We start from the raw sequence: 23,989 nt of genomic DNA, 5'->3' as shown, positions 1-23,989 counted from the left end.
CAAACATGGCGCTGTAAGCTGAACTCACACAGTTTGACTTGATAGTTTGGCCAAACATGGCGCTGTAAGCTGAACTCACACAGTTTGACTTGATAGTTTGGCCAAACATGGCGCTGTAAGCTGAACTCACACAGTTTGACTTGATAGTTTGGCCAAACATGGCGCTGTAAGCTGAACTCACACAGTTTGACTTGATAGTTTGGCCAAACATGGCGCTGTAAGCTGAACTCACACAGTTTGACTTGATAGTTTGGCCAAACATGGCGCTGTAAGCTGAACTCACACAGTTTGACTTAATTGCTTGGCCAAACATGGCGCTGTAAGCTGAACTCACACAGTTTGACTTGATAGTTTGGCCAAACATGGCGCTGTAAGCTGAACTCACACAGTTTGACTTGATAGTTTGGCCAAACATGGCGTTGTAAGCTGAACTCACACAGTTTGACTTGATAGTTTGGCCAAACATGGCGCTGTAAGCTGAACTCACACAGTTTGACTTGATAGTTTGGCCAAACATGGCGCTGTAAGCTGAACTCACACAGTTTGACTTAATTGCTTGGCCAAACATGGCGCTGTAAGCTGAACTCACACAGTTTGACTTGATAGTTTGGCCAAACATGGCGCTGTAAGCTGAACTCACACAGTTTGACTTGATAGTTTGGCCAAACATGGCGTTGTAAGCTGAACTCACACAGTTTGACTTGATAGTTTGGCCAAACATGGCGCTGTAAGCTGAACTCACACAGTTTGACTTGATAGTTTGGCCACATGATTGTTTCTGAAGCTGTGTGCATCATGCAGAGGAAGGTACACATTTTGTTTAGATTCTGCTGTATAAATATGATTGTATGGCACTAATATGTCTTGAATCTTAATAATTTCTTCTTTTTTTACATTTAGTCAAGTTTTGACTAAATGTTTTAATATAGAGGGGGGAATCAAGACGAGGGTCGTGGTGTATGTGTGTGTGTGTGTGTGTGTGTGTGTGTCTGTCTGTCTGTCTGTGTGTGTGTGTAGAGCGATTCAGACTAAACTACTGGGCCGATCTTTATGAAATTTGACATGAGAGTTCCTGGGTATGATATCCCCGGACATTGTTTTCATTTTTTCGATAAATACCTTTGATGACGTCATATCCGGCTTTTTGTAAAAGTTGAGGCGGCACTGTCACACCCTCATTTTTCTATTAAATTGATTGACATTTTGGCAAAGCAATCTTCGACAAAGGCCGGGGTTTGGTATTGCATTTTAGCTTGGTGGCTTAAAAACTAATGAGTGAGTTTGGCCATTAAAAATCGGAAACTTGTAATTAAAATTATCTTTTTATTAAACGATCCAAAAACAATTTCATCTTATTCTTCATCATTTTCTGATTCTAAAAACATATAAATATGTTATATTCGGATTAAAAACAAGCTCTGAAAATTAAAAATATAAAAATTATTATTAAAATAAAATTTCCGAAATCGATCTAAAAACAATTTCATCTTATGCCTTGTGGGTTCCTGATTCCAAAAACATATAGATTTGATATGTTTGGATTAAAAACACGCTCAGAAAGTTAAAAAGAATAGAGATAAAGAAAAGCGTGCTATCCTTCTCAGCGCAACTACTACTCCGCTCTTCTTGTCAATTTCACTGCCTGTGCATCGAGCGGTGGACTGACGATGCTACGAGTATACGCTCTTGCTGTAAAAATGCAGTGAGTTCAGTTTCATTCTGTTAGTTCGACAGCTTGACTAAATGTTGTAATTTCGCCTTACGCGACTTGTTTAAGATTCTTAACATGCTCCTTTATAAGTTTAGCCAGTGATGCTGTTGTAAACTAAAAACTTACAATTACTTTGGACTTAATAGTTCATTCACAACATTGTTTTAGTTCTGCTGTTTTACAATTATATAACAAATTTGTATTAGTATCACTACTTTGAAAAGTGATGGTTAATACAACTCATCTTTTGCAAACTAATATTTGATTTGCATCACTGATTTCCTTGTGCGGGTGTTCCTGTTGAATGAGTCTGCACACAGCACACATACACACATACACACAAACACACACTAACACATTAACACACACACATTAACACACACACATTAACACACACATGCAAATAAGACTTAAAAACAAGTCGCGTAAGGCGAAAATACAACATTTAGTCAAGTAGCTGTCGAACTCACAGAATGAAACTGAACGCAATGCAACGCAGCAAGACCGTATACTCGTAGCATCGTCAGTCCACCGCTCATGGCAAAGGCAGTGAAATTGACAAGAAGAGCGGGGTAGTAGTTGCGCTGAGAAGGATAGCACGCTTTTCTGTACCTCTCTTCGTTTTAACTTTCTGAGCGTGTTTTCAATCCAAACATATCATATCTATATGTTTTTGGAATTAGGAACCGACAAGGAATAAGATGAAAGTGTTTTTAAATTGATTTCGAAAATTTAATTTTGATAATAATTTTTATATTTTTAATTTTCAGAGCTTGTTTTTAATCCAAATATAACATATTTATATGTTTTTGGAATCAGAAAATGATGGAGAATAAGATGAACGTAAATTTGGATCGTTTTATAAAAAAATTTTTTTTTTTTTACAATTTTCAGATTTTTAATGACCAAAGTCGTTAATTAATTTTTAAGCCACCAAGCTGAAATGCAATACCGAAGTCCGGGCTTCGTCGGAAATTACTTGACCAAAATTTCAACCAATTTGGTTGAAAAATGAGAGCGTGACAGTGCCGCCTCAACTTTTACAAAAAGCCGGATATGACGTCATCAAAGACATTTATCAAAAAAATGAAAAAAACGTCTGAGGATATCATACCCAGGAACTCTCATGTCAAATTTCATAAAGATCGGTCCAGTAGTTTAGTCTGAATCGCTCTACACACACACACACACACACACAGACAGACAGACAGACAGACACACATACACCACGACCCTCGTCTCGATTCCCCCCTCTATGTTAAAACATTTAGTAACAAGAAGAGCAAACGCTCGATCGAGTCACTTTCGCAGTTCTGAATATTATATGAGGCATCAGATGGACGGGAAGAAATTGCTATTCACAACACAATGAGTCACGTTCACATAAAATTTGAGCCCGGTCACTTTTATAGTTTCCGAGAAAAGCCCAACGTTAAGTTGTGTGTTGCCGAACAGAAAAGGCTAGTTATCTCCCTTGTTTTTCTGATAACGTTCGTAAAAGGCTACAGATGTAAATACTTTGATGTAAAGAATAATCCTACAAAGTTTCAATCACATCCGATGAACTTTGTCAAAGATATAAAATGTCTAATTTTTCCTTTGACGCTGACCTGTGACCTTGAAAAAGGTCAAAGGTCAACGAAACCATCGTTAAAGTGTAGACGTCATTGGAGGTCACGACTAAACAAAATATGAGCCCGATCGCTTTGATAGTTTCCGAGAAAAGTCCAACGTTAAGGTGGTGTCTACGGACGGCCGGCCGGACGGCCGGCCGGACAGACTAACACTGACCGATTACATAGAGTCACTTTTTCTCAAGTGACTCAAAAACTTGACTAAATGTAAAAACACACTTTATTTTAACCCCCCAAAACAGAGGTATCAGACATATTAAAACAACAAACTAAAGACACACGCACATACACACACTCACCAATGACTACTCTCTCTCTCTCTCTCTCTCTCTCTCTCTCTCTCTCTCTCTCTCTCTCTCTCTCTCTCTCTCTCTCTTTCCCCCCCCCCCTCTCTCTCTCTCTCTCTCTCTCTTTCCCTCTCTCTTTCCCTCTCTCTCACTCTCTCTCTCTCTCTCTCTCTCTCTCTCTCTCTCTCTCTCTCTCTCTCTTTCCCTCTCTCTCACTCTCTGGCTCAGTATGGTTTGAAACAGTTTTGCGTGACTTAACCTTCACACTACCAATGATATTGGTCATGTACAGCCCGTACTTTCTAAAGAAGATTCAACATAAAAACTATGCATCTACACAACCCACGCCATCTGAAAAAAGATAAACTCATTACCGCCTCTTTCCAAAGTAAATGACGTACACAGTTTTGCGTCACTTAACCTTCACAGTACCAATGATATTACTCATGAACGGCCCATACTTTCTTAAGAAATATTCAACATTAAAAAGTATCCTTCTACACAACCCACGCCATCCAAATAGAAATAAACAAAGTAAAATGCCTTCTTTAATTCAAAAGTGGGTCGTCCACAACCCACCACATATAGACTGTGTAGTTCAAATGACGTCACTATTTATTTGTTTATTTACGGAATAATTCTTCAAAAATCGGTCGTTATGAACGATCTATATGGTGTTTGAGATTTACATGAAGTCTCGATCAAAAATCCATGTCCCATCCCCATATTACCAAGGGCGTCTTCTTGACCCCGTTAAGGTCAACACTTGTTTTATATACTCTCCGATACCTTTCCACGACAAAACCCACAGCTCCGCTGTTTATCTAGCCCACGTGAACACCGTCCACAATCACTGCCACACTGAAGGTTCTGCTTAGCAAGGCAAACACCAGAAAGGACAAGTTCACTTTTGAGCTGTACGTGCAATTCTTGGCTAAATTTGGCCTTTGAAGAGGCCAGACACAAAGAGCTAACGACATTACAAGTGCAGCCAAACGAAAATATGACCCAAACGGTTAACGTAACTGTTATCGATAACACCTACACCGTCATGCAATACCGTCATTGTTGGACAAAGTAGGAGAACAAAGCTGACTGTTTTGAATACAATTTTGATTATTCTTTCCAATGATATGCAAAACTTTTTGCGTTTTAGCTTTCCAGATTTTTTCTCAATTTTAACGCAGTAATCTTGCTTTTGTAATTTTGATTTTAGGAGGTGCCTGTGTTGAAGGTTCCACTGTATAGACACTACCTTATGTCAAATCAATCTGTTTGCTGAATGTGGTTGGAGAGTGAATGGCCTTCACAGTCACATGACTGGTTTTACAGTAAAGATCTGCACTTAAATGTATCTGCCTTGGTGTTTTTTTGACGGATAGTATAGAACATCACACGTTTGAAAGGAAAGGCCAAGTGAAGATTAACCGAACATTGCAACTTCCGCGTTCCTTGTTTTAGCATCAAGTTAATGCCAACATTGTTGTTATCTCCACCTCGTAGCGGTGGGCAGCAACAATGGCACACCTCTTCCAGTCTCTGCCGGGGACTGTGCATGCGTTTTGTTGGAACAGGCATTTTGTGCCTGTCTTGAATCAGAATTATCTACGATCTTTCAATCCCGGCGAACATTGTGCATAAAACGGCGAAGCAAGCATTATTATACCAGCATTAGTCAACTTGGCTTAAAACATACGTAGCCTACATGTACCGTGTCCATTTTGGCATACCGACCACAGCCTTTAGCCCCAGAACGTGATCACGGGAAATGTTAATTACATTTAAGCGGGAGACGCGAACTGACAAACTGTTTAAAGTTTCGTTTGGCTGGTCACATTAAAGGTATGTGTTGTCATCTGCGGGATAGTTGTGTAGATGTTTTGAGAGTCAATATCCTTATTTGCGACAGAAATTGTTGCTTCAACAGTGTTGTGAGCGGAGCAACATCTTTAACAACAGGAAAGCATGTGATCTAACAGGCAACCCACTCAGACCGACCACATGGAGTACATCTTATTTGAAACAGGGCAAACAGTGTGTGGCAAAAGAAAATCCCGAAAGCGACATCCTGCTCACAGAGACCTGTAAAACGAGTAACAACATGAGGCGGGCACCAGTCAGGAGCATAATTACAATAATTATCGTGCTCCTAGCATAAAGCTTCCAGTGCCCGCATACTGCAGCACCTCCCAGCCGGTTAGCAATCACTTCTCAGGGGCTACACTTGTACTTTTTAGGGCGAATGTCTGTACAGCTGACAAGCCTCACGACAAGGGAAGCAGGGGGGGGGGGGGGGGGGGATTTGTCAACTCTTTCTGATCTAGACACAAGTTAAATTTACAGAGTGTGTGTCTCTCAATGGTCAGTGCAATACTGGTGAAAAGTGACATTTGCACGAAGCTCGTTTAGGCAGTTGTCGAGTGTTTCGTTCACTGCCCTCAACCTAAAGTCGGCAAATGTGTGTCACAGCGGACAAAAAGAAGCCCAACGGAATGATAAGCCTTTTGCTAATGAAAGTAGACAGGCAGTTTTTCGGAGTAACTCCATGGTGTATTTGGACACAGACACTGCATACATTCCATCGGGGAGTTCGTTCTTGTGTACTGCAGTTTCTGTATCGACACTGAGGTTTTCTTGTGTTCACAATATTACTGACGTCTCCAGCTCGGATCCTTGGTGTCATTACGTCAGCAAATTAAATGTCAGCGTTGAAAGCTTCTTACCGTCCTTTTGGTGCTTTGGAGTTGTTATTTCAGTACAGAGAGACAGACTTACACAGGCACACACAGACATAAACAGACCCACCCACCCACACACACACACGCACACATAACACACGCACACACACACACACACACACACACACATGCACACACACACACACATGCACACACACCGCTCAGGGTCTTGTGAGTACGAGTGTGTTCACAAGCATCCTGTTGTGTTGCTGATAACACAAGGGTTGTCCTTCAGACTGCTTAATGATGGAAGTTCCACAGCTAGCTTTTCAACAGAGAATAGAGTGCAGCGTGTTTCAGTCAGCTAGGGCATGTGTGCTTTTAAAAAATCATTAAAATGTGTGGAATGTTATTTCTGTTTTCGGTTCGGCAGAAAGCGAACCTATAACAATCCATGAACACGGAAGCCTTAATATTAATTGTTTTAAGCACTAATCAAACGAATTCAGTGGCAAATGTCAGTCCTTGTAAAACCACACGAACCTCGTCTACTGTCAACTCACTCTAGCCACGGTCACTGCGGTATCAGTGACTATGTGTAGAGTAAACAGAAACTGTGTACTCTTACAGTATCTGGTCATACAGAGTGACCACAAAAACAAAACAAAAACCACAACAATTCTATTTACTTCTACATCCCAATGACAGAATTACTTACTTCAGCCTATGCATGAAAAGTTCACAAAGTCGCAGGTTTGTAGGTCAAATGGTCTGACTTTCGTGCTCTTTCGAAAAAACAAATCCGAATTCGTGGATCGACGCAACGAGGTTTGATATTGAGAGGTATCAAAACAAACCCGATGTAAGTCCTCCAGATTGTTACCCTTGGGTATTTTTGAAGAACATTAGTATGCCATAACCAACCTTAGACAATCAGTTACTTGAATACAGCGATTACAGGCAGGATCAGGGCATTTCCCATCGAGGAATGCGTTCATGTCATTGATGAATTTTGCGCGCCATATGACATTACAACGATCGAAGGGGGTCATTTTTTCCAGTCATTTGAGTTCAGCGAATATCTTCATAGTTGTTGTGCATAAACTTCAGTTTGTTCACGACCATTCCACAAAGTGTCCTGTCTGTAGGTTAAATGGTCCGACTTTCACCATCTCTCAAAATGAGTTCCAAATTAGCCTACCCCTCAGAAATGTTCAATGACACGAACCTTTCCCTGTCTAAGGATTGCCCTGAACTTAGCTGTAACTGCCGTCTTGAGGTCACCGATGATCTGGAGGGGAAAGAGGGCGTTTTTGTATACTCGGACTCTCTAACCAAAGATTAAGTCTGGAGGGTCAGGGAAGTATGGCAACGGCTCAATGTCAAACCTCGTATACTGTTGAATCGATCCCTGAATTCGGAACTTTTCTTTTGAAAGTGCATAAAACTAAAAGTCAGACAATTTGACCTATACATTTGCCACATTGTGCACCAGTCATGCATAAGCTGAATTTAATGTACATCGAATATACAATTCCTCGGTCAACATATGTGGAAGTTATTAGCATATTTGTGGGTTGCATTTTTGTGTGTGGTCACCCTGTTGAAAATGACTGGGTTTCAAGCTGGACATATTTAAGACAAAGAGGAACGGAAGCTTTTTCTTTGATGTTACGAAATAAAATTTTGTAAGGTTCAGGGGTATCGTTTGGCGTCGACAGTCGGCGAAACGACAGGACTTATTTTAAATAGTCAAAATCTGTGCCAGGCAAAGCTCTTGAACTGCCGATTTTTTTTTGCGGTGGGAAAAAGTTGACCCTGAGACTGATTTTATTTCATGAAAATTTCCTTTGATGGTGATGTCGGTAGATTTATTGACAACAAAATTCAATTACCAGTATCATCCTTCTGACAAAAAAGCTTCCAGGTTAATGACTGCAAATATTATATATAATGTTCTTTTTTTTTAATCATTCATTTATTTATTTGTTCGATATGTCATGTTCTTTGCAATTTTGTGACTGTTAACTTTTGTGTGTGCGTTTTATTAGTTTCCGTCTTAGTTGCTTTTTCTGAGTATCGAGGCCAAAACAAAGGTCTATTTTTCTGCCATTCTGTTATTCTCTTTCTTTGACCTTCTCTGTAATCAAAAGTCCCTCTCACAGAAGCCCCTGGAGAGAAGACCGAAATCAAAAGTCTTGTTTGTGTCTTTGGCCGAGGAATACTGATATTTGCATCGCCTACATTCTCTAGCCTCCAAGGAAACAGAAGACGAAAGATGGAGAGAGTGAGTGTCCGGGGGGGGGGGGGGGTGAGTAAAGCAAAGAGGAGATGAGCGGAAGAAGAAGTCGAGTACAGAGAAGGGAGGGAGGGTGAGACACAGGCAGACAGAGATAAATACACAGAGAGAAACAGACAGACAGACAGACAGGCAGACAGATATAAATACACAGAGAGAAACAGAAAGACAGACAGACGGATAGACAGACAGAGGTTTTCTTTACTGTTTAGGGACCACCAAACAATGGTGGATCAACTGGGGCAAAGAGATAGAGAGGAGAAAGTAAAGGATAAAGAGAGAGGGAGAGTGGAGTTTTTGAGGTGGAACTTACTATCAAGCGTCTGAAATGTACGGTATGATTTGTTGTTATTGATGACAACAGAACAAGGAGACAAGAGGGAGAGACAGAGAAACAGACATGAGAGAGACAGACTTGTAAAGGACATGTAACATAGCTATTTCCACAGCATTTGTATTCGCACGACGCTGTTGCCAATGCTGAGAAAACTAAGCCATCCTACAACAGTACCCAGGAACATGAACTATCAGTTCAAAACGCTTTTAGGACACGAACACCCCCGGGCACATAACTCACCTGCCATGACTTTTGCAGGGTCTCTGTCGGGAAGGTCCGCGGATCATACACCGACGAGTAAAAATCCCAGAGAATGTTTTTAGAATCACACACATTCACTTCGACATTCAACACGTGCACACGCAGACTGGCAACTATCTGGTTGTGATCATCGTGGTTGCCATGTGCTGTGCACAACTCATCGGGCTGACCGTGACAGTGATGCTGTTGCGCTCCTTCAACTGCATAACATGCAACAGGTCGGTTCAGCACGAACAACAAACTACACTGCTTGCACTCTCTTGGTAGGTTTATCTTGAATACCAAGGGACACTGTGTGCAATCTCTTGGTCTCTTCAACATGAATATCAGCTTCAAGCGATACTGCGTACACACTTCTACAGTGCCTGAAGTACGGCTGCCACAAGCAGTATGGGTTTAATGACGTCTTTGACAACAAAGCCACTCTGGAACAAAACAAACACGGTGTTTTCCAGTCAGAACAAGTTGGAGCGCATCCACGTTCAGGTTACTAAGAATCTGGAAGGACGGAGCGCCTGCACGTACACAAACACCTCCAGTCCATTTTGTTGGTCAGACTTCATATCCTGCTGTCACATGCTGCTAGAATAACCGTCTGTCACCTCGGGAATAACAATGCGTTCCTTTTTTGTTCGTGTAGTCACGGCAACATGACACACATATATATATATATATATAAATAAATCACAGCCTACATATTTATTTCTATAACGTCTGACGAAAACATAGGATTTAACCTATTATTAAAAACACACATATGTGCATGGAAGAAGCACAGGAGCATCATTCAGCACACACATGTGCATAGCGTGGAAGCGCGAGGTCTCTAGCTCTGTCAAAGCACGTCCCAGCTCTCACAAGAAGATGGTTTCAGAGCCAGAGCACGCGATCGATTGGCGCAGGACGAACGCCACAGGTGACGGCACGCTCCTTCACCAACAATTCCACTTGTTGAGCGCCAGGCGTCTGCATCGAGTGTCACAGGTAAGGCAAGCTCTCCTCTGACCAACTCCGCTATTACAGCGAGCCGTGGCCAGGAGTCAGGTGACACGCTGACTGTCGCTGTGGCCAGCACTAAAGTCAGTCTTGTAACCTAAGTGCTGAACATTCCAGCGTGGAGTGAATGAGAGAGTGAGTGCCAGACTGCCATGCAAGGCCTGCACGTCTCTGTGCTGTCTATGCTGTCTTCCTGTCTCTTCTCCCCTCCTGTCGTCTGCACTCCTCTCGCTGCTGTCGCGTGTCCCTCACTCAACACCGCTTCCCTCCCTCCCTCCCCCACACTGTCAGCAAGGCAGAGGACACAGTTACATACACTCTGGGACAGATGCACTCGTATATTATATATATACATAGAGAGAGGGGCAGGACGAGAGAGAGAGAGAGAGAGAGAGAGAGAGAGAGAGAGAGAGAGAGAGAGAGAGAGAGAGAGAGAGAGAGAGAGAGAGAGAGAGAGAGATCAAATCAAATCAAATCAAATCAAATTTTATTTTTCGAGGGTTGTGGCATAAGCAATACAACGAGCTTTTTTTCAACCAGCCCTCGCCCAGAGAGGGGACTAATCTAATCACATATTTACACGGATATTCACGTAGAAAAAAAGGTAGAGAAAAACAACAACATATGAATATTTACATATTACATATTATACACAAATATATGTAACGTAGTGAAAACAATGCTGAATACACATGCATGAGTAAATGTGTTATTAAAGCTTTGAGTGTTTTTGTGTGGATATAATGAACACTGATGCTTTGGACAAATGAAAATATAACCAAACGAAGTCTTCCATCACTGTGATTTTTCGTATTTTAACATTAAATACAGTGAGAAGTGTTTTTTGAAAGTATTGAGACTCATTGGGACTCTCACAAATTCTGGGAGAGAATTCCACAGGACGCTACCAGAATAGGCTAAGCTTGATTTGAAGAGATCTATCCTTGGAATTGGGACGTTAAACTTTCGGTTTGGTTTGACTTTAAAGTTTGCAACGAAAGTTCGTGGTGCACGGCCGGAAAGTATTTTGTGAAGGAGCACGCCTTCATTTAATTTAAATCTTTCTTTTAGTGGGAGAATCTTAAGTTTCTTATAATCATCAAATACAAGACTGGATTGTTTCAGTAAAATTAGTTTCAGCGCTCGCCTATGTAAACTATACAATGGTTTTAAAATATTAGCACTGGCAGAGTCCCAGATGGTTGAACAATAATCTGTGATGGTTTGTATATATATATGCGTTAAAGTATAATAACCTTGAGTGCTGATCTAGATAGTGTTTAATTCTATTTAACTGATATATTTTTCTGGACATTGTTTTACATACCGACCGAACATGATGGGCCCAAGACAAATTATTATCGATATTTACTCCCAAAACTTTATGATCTCCTACCTCCTCTATTGCGTCGTTACCAATTAATATGGAATGAGGATTGTTTCGTATGTTTTGTCTCTTTTGTCTTGTTGTTATTAACATGTATTTGGTCTTTTTGGGGTGAAGACTCATGTGGTTATACTCCGTCCAATGAATGAGATCATCTACACTGTTCTGCAACGATGAATAAACTTTGTCTAATTTTTTATCAGTAGTGTGTAGGGTCGTATCGTCAGCAAAGAGTTCGCAGTCATCATTAATACTAAGAGGAAGATCATTAATATACAGGGAAAAGAGTAGTGGTCCAAGGACAGAGCCCTGGGGAACCCCGTATAATACAGGTCTTTTGCTGAATACGGTTGAATTAACGCAGACAGACTGCTCTCGCCCAGCTAAGAAAGAGGAGAGCAGGCATAAGGTTTGGGGTGACATTCTATATTCAACTAATTTTCTTAATAGTAATTCGTGATTAATAACGTCGAAAGCTTTAGCAAAATCGACGAATAAGACACCACAGAGTTGATTATTATTAATGCTACTCCACTAAGCCAACTTTCAAGAAGGTTTGTTAATGCTGTGTGGCACGAATGATTTTCTCTAAAACCTGACTGGTTGGAATGGATAAGATCGTATTTCTTCAGATGAGTGGTCAAGTGTGTAAATATGTGTTTTTCAAGTGGTTTTGATAAATCAGGAAGAATTGAGATCGGTCTGTAATTGGCGGGGTCAGAAGAACTACCTGATTTGAATAGCGGGATTACTTTCGCCTCCTTTAATTTGGTGGAAAAGTAGGATTTGTCAAGGCACAAATTATAAACATATGTAAGGGATTCTGCAATAAAAGGGGCAGACAACTTCAGAATTTTCCCATCAAGATTATCCAAACCACGAGTACCTGTTTGTTTTAAGCACAACAGATAATGGAAGACTTCACTAACAGATAGCAGAGGAATGTCTAAATTATGGGTAATATTTTTTGAATCACAAAACTGTTTCAACTTGTCCAGATTATTCTGTTTCGATCTATCAGTTGTAATTATTTTGTCAACAATAGAAGTAAAATGAATGTTCAGATCATCAGCAGGTATATCAATAACGGAAGATTTTACTGTATCTTTACGAGATAATTGGTTGATCACCTTCCAGATGGCTTTTGAGTTTTGTTTTGAACTGGATGCAGCGAGCTCACGGTAATACTTTCTACGAGCTGCACGTTTCATGGACGTTACTTTGTTTCTCTGTTTTCTGTATTCTTCTTCTTTTCCCTTCCGTTTAAGAAAATCGCGGTAATCAATCGCATGTTGAATGTCGTCTGTAAGCCACTTAGGTTTGGGATGTTGCTGCACCACTTAGGTTTGGGATGTTGCTGCACACGAGAGGTTCGAAATGGTGCATGTTTATCATATACTTTTATAAACAAGTTGTACCATAAATCAAATGCTTCGTCGGGGTCAGTATAATTATAAATCATTGAAAAATTTGTACAATTGAGTTCCGAAAGGTATGAATCTTGATCAAGTTTTGAAAATAACCTATATGTTATAAATTTATGTTTTCGTTTTGGGATTCTAACCCCTTTTTCGACCACGTGAGACACACTGGAAAATGATCACTACAGCTAAAACTTGGAACTGAGGTTTCAATAATGTTAGCTCGAGTTGACACATAGATATGGTCTATAAGCGTAGATGAGGTAGCTGTAACTCTTGTTGGAATCGTTACTAACTGTTGTAAATTATGCAGGGATAACCTTTCCATCCAGCATTTGTTGGGTTTCACTAAATCAAGATTAAAATCCCTCAAAAGTATAATTTCTCTGGATTCAAGACTGACAGCGTCCATCATATCATCAAAATTATCGAACCAGTTAATCAATCAATCAATCAATGACGCTTATATCGCGCATATTCCGTGGGTACAGTTCTAGGCGCTCTGCAGTGATGCCGTGTGAGATGAAATTTTATACGGCCAGTAGATTGCAGCCATGTCGGCGCATATTTACCTTTCACGGCCTTATTCCAAGTCACACGGGTATGGTAGACAATTATTAACTGTGCCCAAGCAATTTTGCCAGGAAAGACCCTTTTGTCAATCGTGGGATCTTTAACGTGCACACCCAATGTAGTATACACGGGGGGTGGTTCGGACACCGAAGAGAGTCTGCACACAAAGTTGACTCTGTGAAATAAATTTCCGCCGAACCTGGGATCGAACTCGCGCTGACAGCGGCCAACTGAATACAAATCCAGCGCGCTACCAACTGAGCTATATCCCCGCCCCATGTTCAGCTGGATTCCTGTAGCAGAAACCTATCAATATTGGTGCTGATTTAGGCAATTTTAATTCTAGCCATATTGTTTCAACTGAATGCTGCTCTAAGTGATGAAGTCTATGAAATGATAAAGACTCGTGAATATAAACTAGCAAACCAGTTTCTCGTGTTGATGTAGGGTCTCGACGTACGACATTATATCCTTCAATCTTAACTTCCGCATCCGTGATGTTACTGTTTAATCTTGACTCAGAGAGACCAAAAATGTGAAAATATTTGCCTGAATTGAGTAGAATAGTTGCTACCTCATCCAGCTTATTTATGGCATGATTTATATTTAAATGCCCAATTCTGAGACCATCTTTCACGGGCCAGGAATTCATAGACACAGTCATAAAATGAACAAAACACAACAACAATAATCTCTACAAAAGAATATTAGTGAGTAGAATAATAAAAAGCAAAACAAATTAAACTACTAAAAACGCACGGTAAACGAAAGAAGGGAAAAAAACAAGTACAAAAGCCGATCGGCACTGAAAATGTGTCGTCAGTAAACAGTCTTCTTATCACTTCTCTTCGACAAACACTATTAGCAGTAGAATTATGAACGCCAGAAGGAAGTCTGTTCAGATGAACGCGATGTAAGCAGAGACTATATCGTTAGCACAACGAAGTGTCACCAGGATTCTTTAAAAAAATCCAAAAGCACCAGCAGAAGATTTCAAGGTTTGTCAATGACACTTTTCCGTTGAGTGAACACACGATAATCAAAGAATGCCAGCTTCGACCCCCCCCCCCCCCCCCCCCACACACACACACACAATCTAAGAGGAGTCGCTATGTTGGTTGCGAGGTAGTTTGTGATAGTAGTTCCGAGACACTGTTCAATACTAGTAAGGCACAGAAAACTGCTGTTGCAAACGGCAATCCTGCATGTAGTTAAGGTAAGCCTGCATTACAGTTGGGTGGACAGGCGGCAGCAGGAGGCGCTGAACAGGGTCACTGCCGTAAGGAGCACCAGACATTGGAGCGGGAAAGTGGCGATCAGCTGCACCGTGATCACCCACAGGATAGCTGTCCTCTCGAGGACGTGCGTACCTCCTGGGGTCAACGGCGGCCCGGTAGACTGGCTCCTCAAAAGAAACCCCGGGATTTGGAAGGCTAGGGAAGGCACCTGGGGGTGGCGCCACGTGGACATTGGTGGGCGGTGGTGACTGCTGATTCGTGGAGTTGAAGAAAGGGCCCTTTCCAAGGGCAAACCCAATATACAAACTAATTTATAAAACTGACACATTAGGAAATACAATAATCAAACGAAAAGATATGTTCAGGTATCAAAAGTCACACATCAAGGGTTATGTTTTTCCAAAAGAGAATATCTTATCGTGGAAGAATATTTTGCAATGTTGACAATCAAATCGTCATTGCTGGATTTTAACAATTGGACTGTATTAAATTTGTGCGATTGCGGTAGGTACTTCAGACGATTATCGGTATATGCTGGACAATCCAATGGAAAATGACTTTCGTCTTCTTGTTTATCTTTACAAAAAGGGCAAAGTTTATTTTCTTGTGCTTAAGTATAACGGAATTTGCGGCTCTTGATTGGGGAAAAACCTAACCTGAAACGAGTTAAGGCACATCTGAATACATCTGAGGTTATACAGTCAAAATACTGTTCTCGTTGAAAGCAAATTTTGAAAGAGCATTACAAAACAAAGCGGTCACTGTTTTCTATGTGGTTCCACCATCCTTGGCGAAAACAATACATCAGTCTCACTCTCAGCGCTTTCAAGAAGGCCTGTTCATGACCACACCCATAAATCCAAACATTGCCAAAGCCGAAACGATACAAAAGAAGTCTCATCTTTGATACCCAAGTAGAGAGAGTGGGAGAGAGAGGGGGAGCAGGAAAGTGAACGAAGAAGAGATAAAAACACGTGTACATGAAGAAAAGACAGGGAGAGTTTTAATCCCGCTAACAGTGTAGCTATGGGCATTAACTGGTGGTTTTGGGCATCTATTAACAAAAAAAAGTATGTACCCGTTATATTCTAGAATTACCGGGGCAAAACGAGAGATATAACAACCGGAAAAAAAAGACAGAAGACAAATATTAAATTCTTCAAAGTCGGAGAACGCACAGTGCAAACGTGATAAAAAAAAGTTCCCCTTTTTTGTGGCGCGAGATTTGGCGAGTGAAGCGACTGGGGCGAGGAAGCAGTGTTACTTGGGGAATTCTCGCCGCAAGCAACACTAAGATTGGCGAGAGTATGCGAGTAGCCTATGTCTTGGAGGTGCTCGCTACGCGAGAAAAAAAATGGGGGCCGCACAGCTGCCAATCCGATTGGCTGTTCATGGCTGTTTTACGACCAGTGAAAACGACCTTTTCAATATCAACCAATGGTGTCTAATTCTTGCATCGCTAGTCATCAAACCGTTTCATATACACTGTCGCCGTCTTGCAAAGCGAGAGGGTAGCTGCAAGCAGATGTTGCGTCAAAGAACCGGGGAACTGGTTGGTTCGGCAAGGAGACCCGCAACGTGAGGCGAGGGTGAAAAACAAAGGATTCTACGTCATTCTAAAAACATTTTTGACCAGAAGAACAGCTTTAACTTCTTTTGTTTTATCTACCACTGTTCTATATAGTTAAGCAGACCCCTGAATTACATGTCTGTCTTTTTTGTTCTTATATAAATTATACTGCCTACCTCATGGTTAAATTTATGCTTGAAGTGCCAAAGGTTTCAGTCAGCATGCACGCAGGCAGCATGATGTGATTTCAGAACCGATGCTCCACTACAAGAAAGGAGGCCATGCAGCGTTGGGCTACAATGGTCGGCCTTGGCTGGTCAGAGCAGTAGAACATCGCTGAAAATGGCAATGAGGATGAGGACTGCAGCGCGGACGATCACAATGGCGCTGGTCATTGGTGCTGCTGCTACCACCGGTGGTGGTGGTGACTGAGGATCATGCTTCAAAGGCCGCGATGAATTTGATGAAGGCTGTGAGTACTTTCAGTAATGCGACAATGTAAAATGACGAGAGAACATGATGATACAGATGATGGAGGACGAGGAAGATAGCGACGATGGATATGGCAGTACCAGCGGTAAGGGCGATGGTGATGGTGTTTGATGTCCTTAAAATGGAAAGGAAGACAAAAATGACAAAACACAAACCGTCGAATGCTGAAGAAGAAGACAAAGTACAAGACACCTTTGATCAAAAACGAAAGATGAAAATGTTTAATATGATAAAATCGACGACTTATGTTATGCCATTCCCCATAAAGCAGGTCGCAATCTTAAGATTAAACAAATCTCTTCATCGTAACACGTCACTTTGAAGAATGAGATACCTGCACCAGTGTTTTCAATCAGACAAGGTAGGCCCAATCCTACATGATTTCAAATTGACAAAACGTTTGCTTGGCCTAGATCATTTCCCTGCCGGAGAGCACTTCAACGACCGGTTCAATACTCTGACATTTACCGTTTTACCTTGCGAGAAGCCCCAGCTAATCTAGGCCGCTTTTCCCTCTATTTTTCCCATGCTCGTTAATGAGATTTTCTGTTTTCTCGTTTTTGTTAAAATGAAGGCAGCTGAAGCCAAGATGAAACAGAATGTCAAGAACGCATAATGGCGACGAGGATTTCTCGGGTGAGGGTAGGGTGGAGGTCGATGGCGGGCGTGGGGGGGGGGGTGGTGGAGGGGAGGAGGGGGCTCAGTATGCTCAGTAATATCGACAGGACCTACTTTCAAAGCATGACTCATTGAAAAATGTCTATGCACGGATATCGTTCACGTCGTTGATTTCAGCTCATGACGCATTTGGTTTCCTATTCCTGGGCTTCCGTTGCACGAGATTATGTTTGCTGTCTCCAGTCAGGTACGCAACTTTCAGCTAGTTGTATTGAGCGCTTTGCTGTGTGTTGCCTTCGTGCGAAGCCGTTCGTTGATCACTTCTTCATTTTGTTTTTCTCTTTTGCTTCTCCTGTTTTGCTTCCATAATAACCAATTCCTGAATCGAATAACGCATTATTTAGTGTGTAGAATTGATCATGGTTTTGTAACCATGGTAAGGACAATCTCGTCATTAATTAACATACAATGCGGATGAATGCCACATGGCAAAAAACTAGAGGGACAGAAGCATTGTGAGTGAAGCGAAAACGTACATTCGCAACAAGAGGCTGTACAAGGCAGCATTGCATGCAAGGTCTTGCTTGTGATGTGTGTGTTGAGCGCCTCCATTTCACGTTTAGAGCTAAGAGGACTACAGTTCCAACAGCGGCTATATTAGCACTATGCACACACATGAAAGTCGTGGACAAGTCCATACAGCTGTCCCCAGAATACCTGATTCTGTCTGTATGTTGCTGCCGTAACTTCATTTGGGTCAAAACTGTGCAGTCTGAGTAACTGCGGTCAAGGTATAATCATCTTACTGAATAGCTCAGTAATTAATCTTCAGTTAAAATCGCATGACAGCAGCTGCATGGACAAGCTAATAAAATGGTGCGGTCTGTCTGCAAATACACGAGAGAGATTGATTGTCCTTGTTCTTAAAAAAATAGGTTATCTCATTTTCTCTCGAAGCTGAACTAACACTTCAATACATGTGGGCTGTTAATGTGACATTGACAACCCAGACTTTAAACATAGTATTTATATCATTTTTCATTCAAAAATGTGTTTCAGTCTTAAATGTTGATAATCAATTTCTCGTTGCCCGCTTTTAAATTAAAGAATACTTAGTCAGGTAGATGTAAAGCAGTCATGGAACTTGAGAAATAAGTACTAGTACTGCGTGAGGTTATGTCCTCGACAAGAAAAGAACGAGAATGGAATCATAAGATAATTAAGACTGAAGTGCCTCCACCATTGTCAAAGGATAGTAATAGATATCCAAGTGGCAAAAGAGACAGGATCAATACGAATGCCCGCGCCGAGAGAGAGCTCCGTGTTTCCGCTCTAATCATGTAGGCAACCTTCTACTAACTGCACGCTTTTCATAGCAATATTTTCCCCCACTATTTCCTCCTGGTGTCGTTTTTTGCTTTCTTTTTTTCTTCTCCCAGAAACACACCGGTGACACTATGACGGTTCCCCTACGCTTTGTGTTCGGTGCCCTGACCCTTTGTGTTCGGTTCCCACTCGGTTCCCACACGCCAAAATTCGCGGACAAGATCGAGGTACTGTCACCCAAAACATCCATTTATGGTAGTATTACGCAATGTTGCTCTCGGAGAATGGTCTTGTTAGATCTGTGAGTGTTTACACTACATGCCTAGGTGCTGTTGGATTGAAGGTTTTTGATATTTTAGCCGTTATTAGGTAGAATGCCTTCCACTTTACTGCAAAACTGCATAATTCGTAGCATCGGCAAGAAATATCCTACCAAAAAAATGCCTGCTTGGAACTGTCGTTGGTCCAGCAAAAAGTTCAACATGTCTGTAGCAGACAGCCCAAGTTTCAAGATTGTAGGGCCATCCAAACAGCCGTAATAATAAAAACAACAAAAGTAGTCAGTGAAATTGGCTGTGTTCGGTCCCCCCACACTTTTGTGACGTAGGCGTGACGGTTCCCATAATTCATTGTGTCGGTCCCCACTTTCTGTGTCGGACCCCACTTTCGACCTAATTTCTCTGTGACGGACCCCACAACCAGCCTATTTTGTGTCGGTCCCCACACCTTCTTGGATTTATGACTTGCCGGTTACTTGTATCATTGTATTCATTGAATCTAACTGTCTCGGAGTTATTTTTCAGCAAAAACCGGCAAGGCAGCACCTTTTGTGATACCAAGTAAGTCAGATGACATCAGTATGTGTGTGTGCGTCTGTGTGTGTGAATGTGTGAGTGCGTGTGTGTGTGTGTGTGTGAGAGAGAAAGAGAGAGAGAGAGAGAGAGAGAGAGAGAGAGAGAGTGAGAGAGAGAGAGAGAGAGATTGACACCTTTCCAGATCACTCCGGTTATGCGACACTACCGCGAGCGTCACTACCGCGTGTCACACTACGGCGAGTACGACACTACCGCGTGTAACACTACCGCGTGTCACACTACCGCGAGTACGACACTACCGCGAGTATAACACTGCCGCGTGTCACACTACCGCGCGTACCACAACCGCGAGTACCATAACCGTAGAGAGAACGCATGCAAACTTACTTCTTGTGAGTTTGTGTTCTAACTTTGATTGGAAGCAACCCATTCTGTTAGTGTGTTCTGATCGTTTTGAGTTCTTGGTTAGCATGACAAACATTGAATTAGTGTTCAGAGAACAGACCAGGCCTTTTTGTTTTATATTTCAAGGAAACATTTCAACCTTTGCCTTCAGCCATGGAAGTCATAAAATGACACGCGGTAATGTTATACTCGCGGTAGTGTGACACGCGGTAGTGTTATACTCGCGGTAGTGTCGTACTCGCGGTAGTGTCGTACTCGCGGTAAGTTCTGTTTCCGTACCCGCGACAGCGGCAGCGACAAAAGAAAACGCGCGCAAACGCGTGACGTGTTTCCGTACTTGCGTTTTAAACATGCGGTAAAATCTGTAAACTCCCGCGTTGCCGCGCGACAACGCGAAAAAATCGCTCCAGGACCCTTTCAAAAAAATCGCGTCGCTTGCCGCTTGTCGCGCTGCTAACGCGTCGCGCGTGTGGAAACACTCCTGGTCATTTTCTATGTGCTTGATTTTCGTCACGCTCACTTCTTCAAACGCGCTCACCTCTTCAATCGTGCTCAACTCCAACACGCTTTCCAGAAACTTTCCAGAGATTTCCATTTTTTTCTGAAAAATATCTCCAAGGCCGTAAGACTAAGAGTAGATATTGGGAAGGCCAGTTCAAGAAGGTGTGGGTGGATCAACACATAATCTGCTGGTATACTGGGAACCGTCCCAGAGATAAATAATGTTATATATTATTTGTGGCATAAACTAATAAAGTTAGTCTCTCTCTCTCTCTCTCTCTCTCTCTCTCTCTCTCTCTCTCTCTCTCTCTCTCTCTCTCTCTCTCTCTCTCTCTCTCTCTCTCACACACACACACACACACACACACACACACACACACACATACTGATGTCATCTGACTTACTTGGTATCACAAAAGGTGCTGCCTTGCCGGTTTTTGCTGAAAAATAACTCCGAGACAATTAGATTCAATGAATACAATGATACAAGTAACCGGCAAGTCATAAATCCAAGAAGGTGTGGGGACCGACACAAAATAGGCTGGTTGTGGGGTCCGTCACAGAGAAATTAGGTCGAAAGTGGGGTCCGACACAGAAAGTGGGGACCGACACAATGAATTATGGGAACCGTCACGCCTACGTCACAAAAGTGTGGGGGGACCGAACACAGCCAATTTCACTGACTACTTTTGTTGTTTTTATTATTACGGCTGTTTGGATGGCCCTACAATCTTGAAACTTGGGCTGTCTGCTACAGACATGTTGAACTTTTTGCTGGACCAACGACAGTTCCAAGCAGGCATTTTTTTGGTAGGATATTTCTTGCCGATGCTACGAATTATGCAGTTTTGCAGTAAAGTGGAAGGCATTCTACCTAATAACGGCTAAAATATCAAAAACCTTCAATCCAACAGCACCTAGGCATGTAGTGTAAACACTCACAGATCTAACAAGACCATTCTCCGAGAGCAACATTGCGTAATACTACCATAAATGGATGTTTTGGGTGACAGTACCTCGATCTTGTCCGCGAATTTTGGCGTGTGGGAACCGAGTGGGAACCGAACACAAAGGGTCAGGGCACCGAACACAAAGCGTAGGGGAACCGTCATAGTGTCACCGGTGTGAGAAAGTTGTTTTGCTTTTAGCGCACACATCTTTTTCTCGGTGTTGAAAAGAGACTGATTATAGCTGGGTAGAGAGGTCTGTATCGCAGCGCTATGCCATCGCTTGATACAACGAATAATGTAACAAAAACGAATAATGTAACAATTGTTACATTATTCGGGGCGGATGTAGCTTTTCCTTGAAATTGCTATCGAGATTTTCTCTATAAATATAATTCACCAGGAAACACTAGACTGATAATTATTGGCAGGGATTTAATGGACCAGCAAATTAGATGGACCAGCAGCAAAAAAGATGGACCAGCAGCAAAAAAGATGGGTTTCAACAGCAAATTAGCTGCGATAAATAAATACGCAACTACACCAAGGCCTACAAGGGGGATTCACCCAGACACAAGGACTGTGATTGATTCTCTGTTCAGAGATGGTGTGAGAAAACCAAGGGCGATTCTGGTAGCACTGCGCAATAGGGACTTTGCAAACTTGCCTTCGAAAGTCCAGCTCAAAAATTACCTTGTCGGTCTGAGAATGAAAGAATGTGGAAAGCATACAATTTCCCTGGGTGAACTTGCAGCATGGGCTGAATCTCCCACAGCTGTGCCTGATGATGACGATGTAACTTTCGTTTGTGGTTTTGAGTGTTCGTATGACCAGAAAGAGGCTTTTTTCAGGGTGTGCATGACAACCAAGCGTCTGCTGAAACTTGGTGCTGATGCTGCGAATGTCCATGCAGACGCAACGTATAAGTTGATATGGCAGGGTGTCCCTGTACTTATCTTGGGGTACAGTGATGCTAACCGCATGTTTCACCCTCTAGGTCTTGCGGTTACAAAGAATGAAACGATGTTAAAGAAATCTGCTTGGCTGTTCAATTCATCTATTCTGCTGTTGAATTCATCCAATTTGCTGCTTCACATTCGCTGCTCACTCCTTCCTATTTGCTGCTGAAACCATCTATTTTGCTGGTAAAAAAATTTTATGCGATAATTATTGTGATGCACACAAATTCGTGCGTAATGATGCGAATGACCATTCACCCAGTGAGGTCAAGAACAAAGGGTTTATAAGAGTGTCCAGGAGAAATTATTTTTGCTTTTTTTTTTACATTCGAGGATTTTCTTATCGGGAGACTCCGGATATAAGAAATATTTTTCTCTTATCGGAGGTAAAACAAATGTCATCATATTTTTGGAAATGCATTGCATTATAATGTCCGCAGGCAGGAGCATGAATGTGTATGTGATAATGAATATTTATGTTTGTAAATGTGCGTGCGAATTAATATGTATATTTTAATGTGTTATTCCCGACTTGTAGTAGGGTTTGGGACATAGCACATGGTGGCCGCCATTATTAGCCTCGGATTTCCCATATGTGTGTGGGGCTTCAAACCTCCTGTTAAAATACACGTGGAAAAAACACTTTTGGACAGGAATTAAGATAAGTGTCGTCGCGGTTTTGTTTGCTTGTTTTGGGATGGGGTTTTTTTCCGACATCAGGTCCAATCTTTTTCGTTCTGTAACTTGTTCTTTTCTTTGATTCTATGTTCCTAAACCTTTATTCGTAACTAAAAATGTGTCTAGTTTCTAATGGAGTTCCATATCGATACACACCGACACATATTTTGCAAGCACAAGAAGAGTAATTGCTATCTGCGTGTAAATATTCAGAATTATGTACAATACCAATGAATAATTATACAATATAGATTGTTGTTTGCTTTTTTAAGATAGAATTTCTGTTTATTGTTTTACCAATATTTTTGTTTGTTACAGGAATAGAACAAAAGGTCAATGAAATCTACGAGCTATGTTAAATCTGCACTATGGGATTTACCCATTCTAACAACAGAATATTTATGGAATGTAGTACGAAGGCTACCACAACGCAACAGTCTTAATCTTGTTTCTTTCATTAAACTGGTAACATTGTTTTTGTACAAGCTCGAAACCGAATTTATATTTCCAAAATAGTGCTGTAATAGGTTTGCCTATATACTGTGTTTTGTTAAGGATTATTCGGATCTGCAGGGAATTCATGAAAAACATTTGACAGCTAATGTTTGTTGTTAACCCGAGATTTTACAAATCACGTCGAACCTAAAACCGCGATTTGTAAAAATGTAAAAATGTAAAAAATATCGCATTCCACAAAGTAATGGATGCCTTTTATTATTATACATTTTTCTTGTTTAGAGCCTCTACGCTGAGTGGTGGGGGTGGTTTTAAATCCATATCCCATTTTGGTGCAATCCCATTTTGCCGCCGTCCCATTTTTTGCCCCATCCCATTTTCGCGACATTGCACAAGCCAA

At 41.6% G+C, this 23,989-nt stretch overlaps 1 protein-coding gene across 1 annotated transcript in view; it reads right to left on the bottom strand.

The window, feature by feature from the left end:
* LOC138977188 (uncharacterized) overlaps positions 1-20,643 on the bottom strand; it is a 54,786-nt gene extending 34,143 nt beyond the window's left edge. The window contains exons 1-2 of the mRNA XM_070350094.1: positions 20,569-20,643; positions 14,779-15,100 (exon numbers count right to left, since the gene is read on the bottom strand). Coding sequence (XP_070206195.1) covers positions 14,779-15,100; positions 20,569-20,643 — 397 coding nt within the window. The remainder of the gene's footprint in view (positions 1-14,778; positions 15,101-20,568) is intronic.
* Positions 20,644-23,989: the final 3,346 nt, after the last annotated feature.

This window comes from Littorina saxatilis, linkage group LG9 (genome assembly GCF_037325665.1).
Source record: "Littorina saxatilis isolate snail1 linkage group LG9, US_GU_Lsax_2.0, whole genome shotgun sequence".
NCBI classification, from domain to species: Eukaryota; Metazoa; Mollusca; class Gastropoda; order Littorinimorpha; family Littorinidae; genus Littorina; species Littorina saxatilis.
The sequence above is the reverse complement of the archived record's forward strand: the minus strand, read 5'-3'. Positions and strand labels throughout refer to the sequence as shown.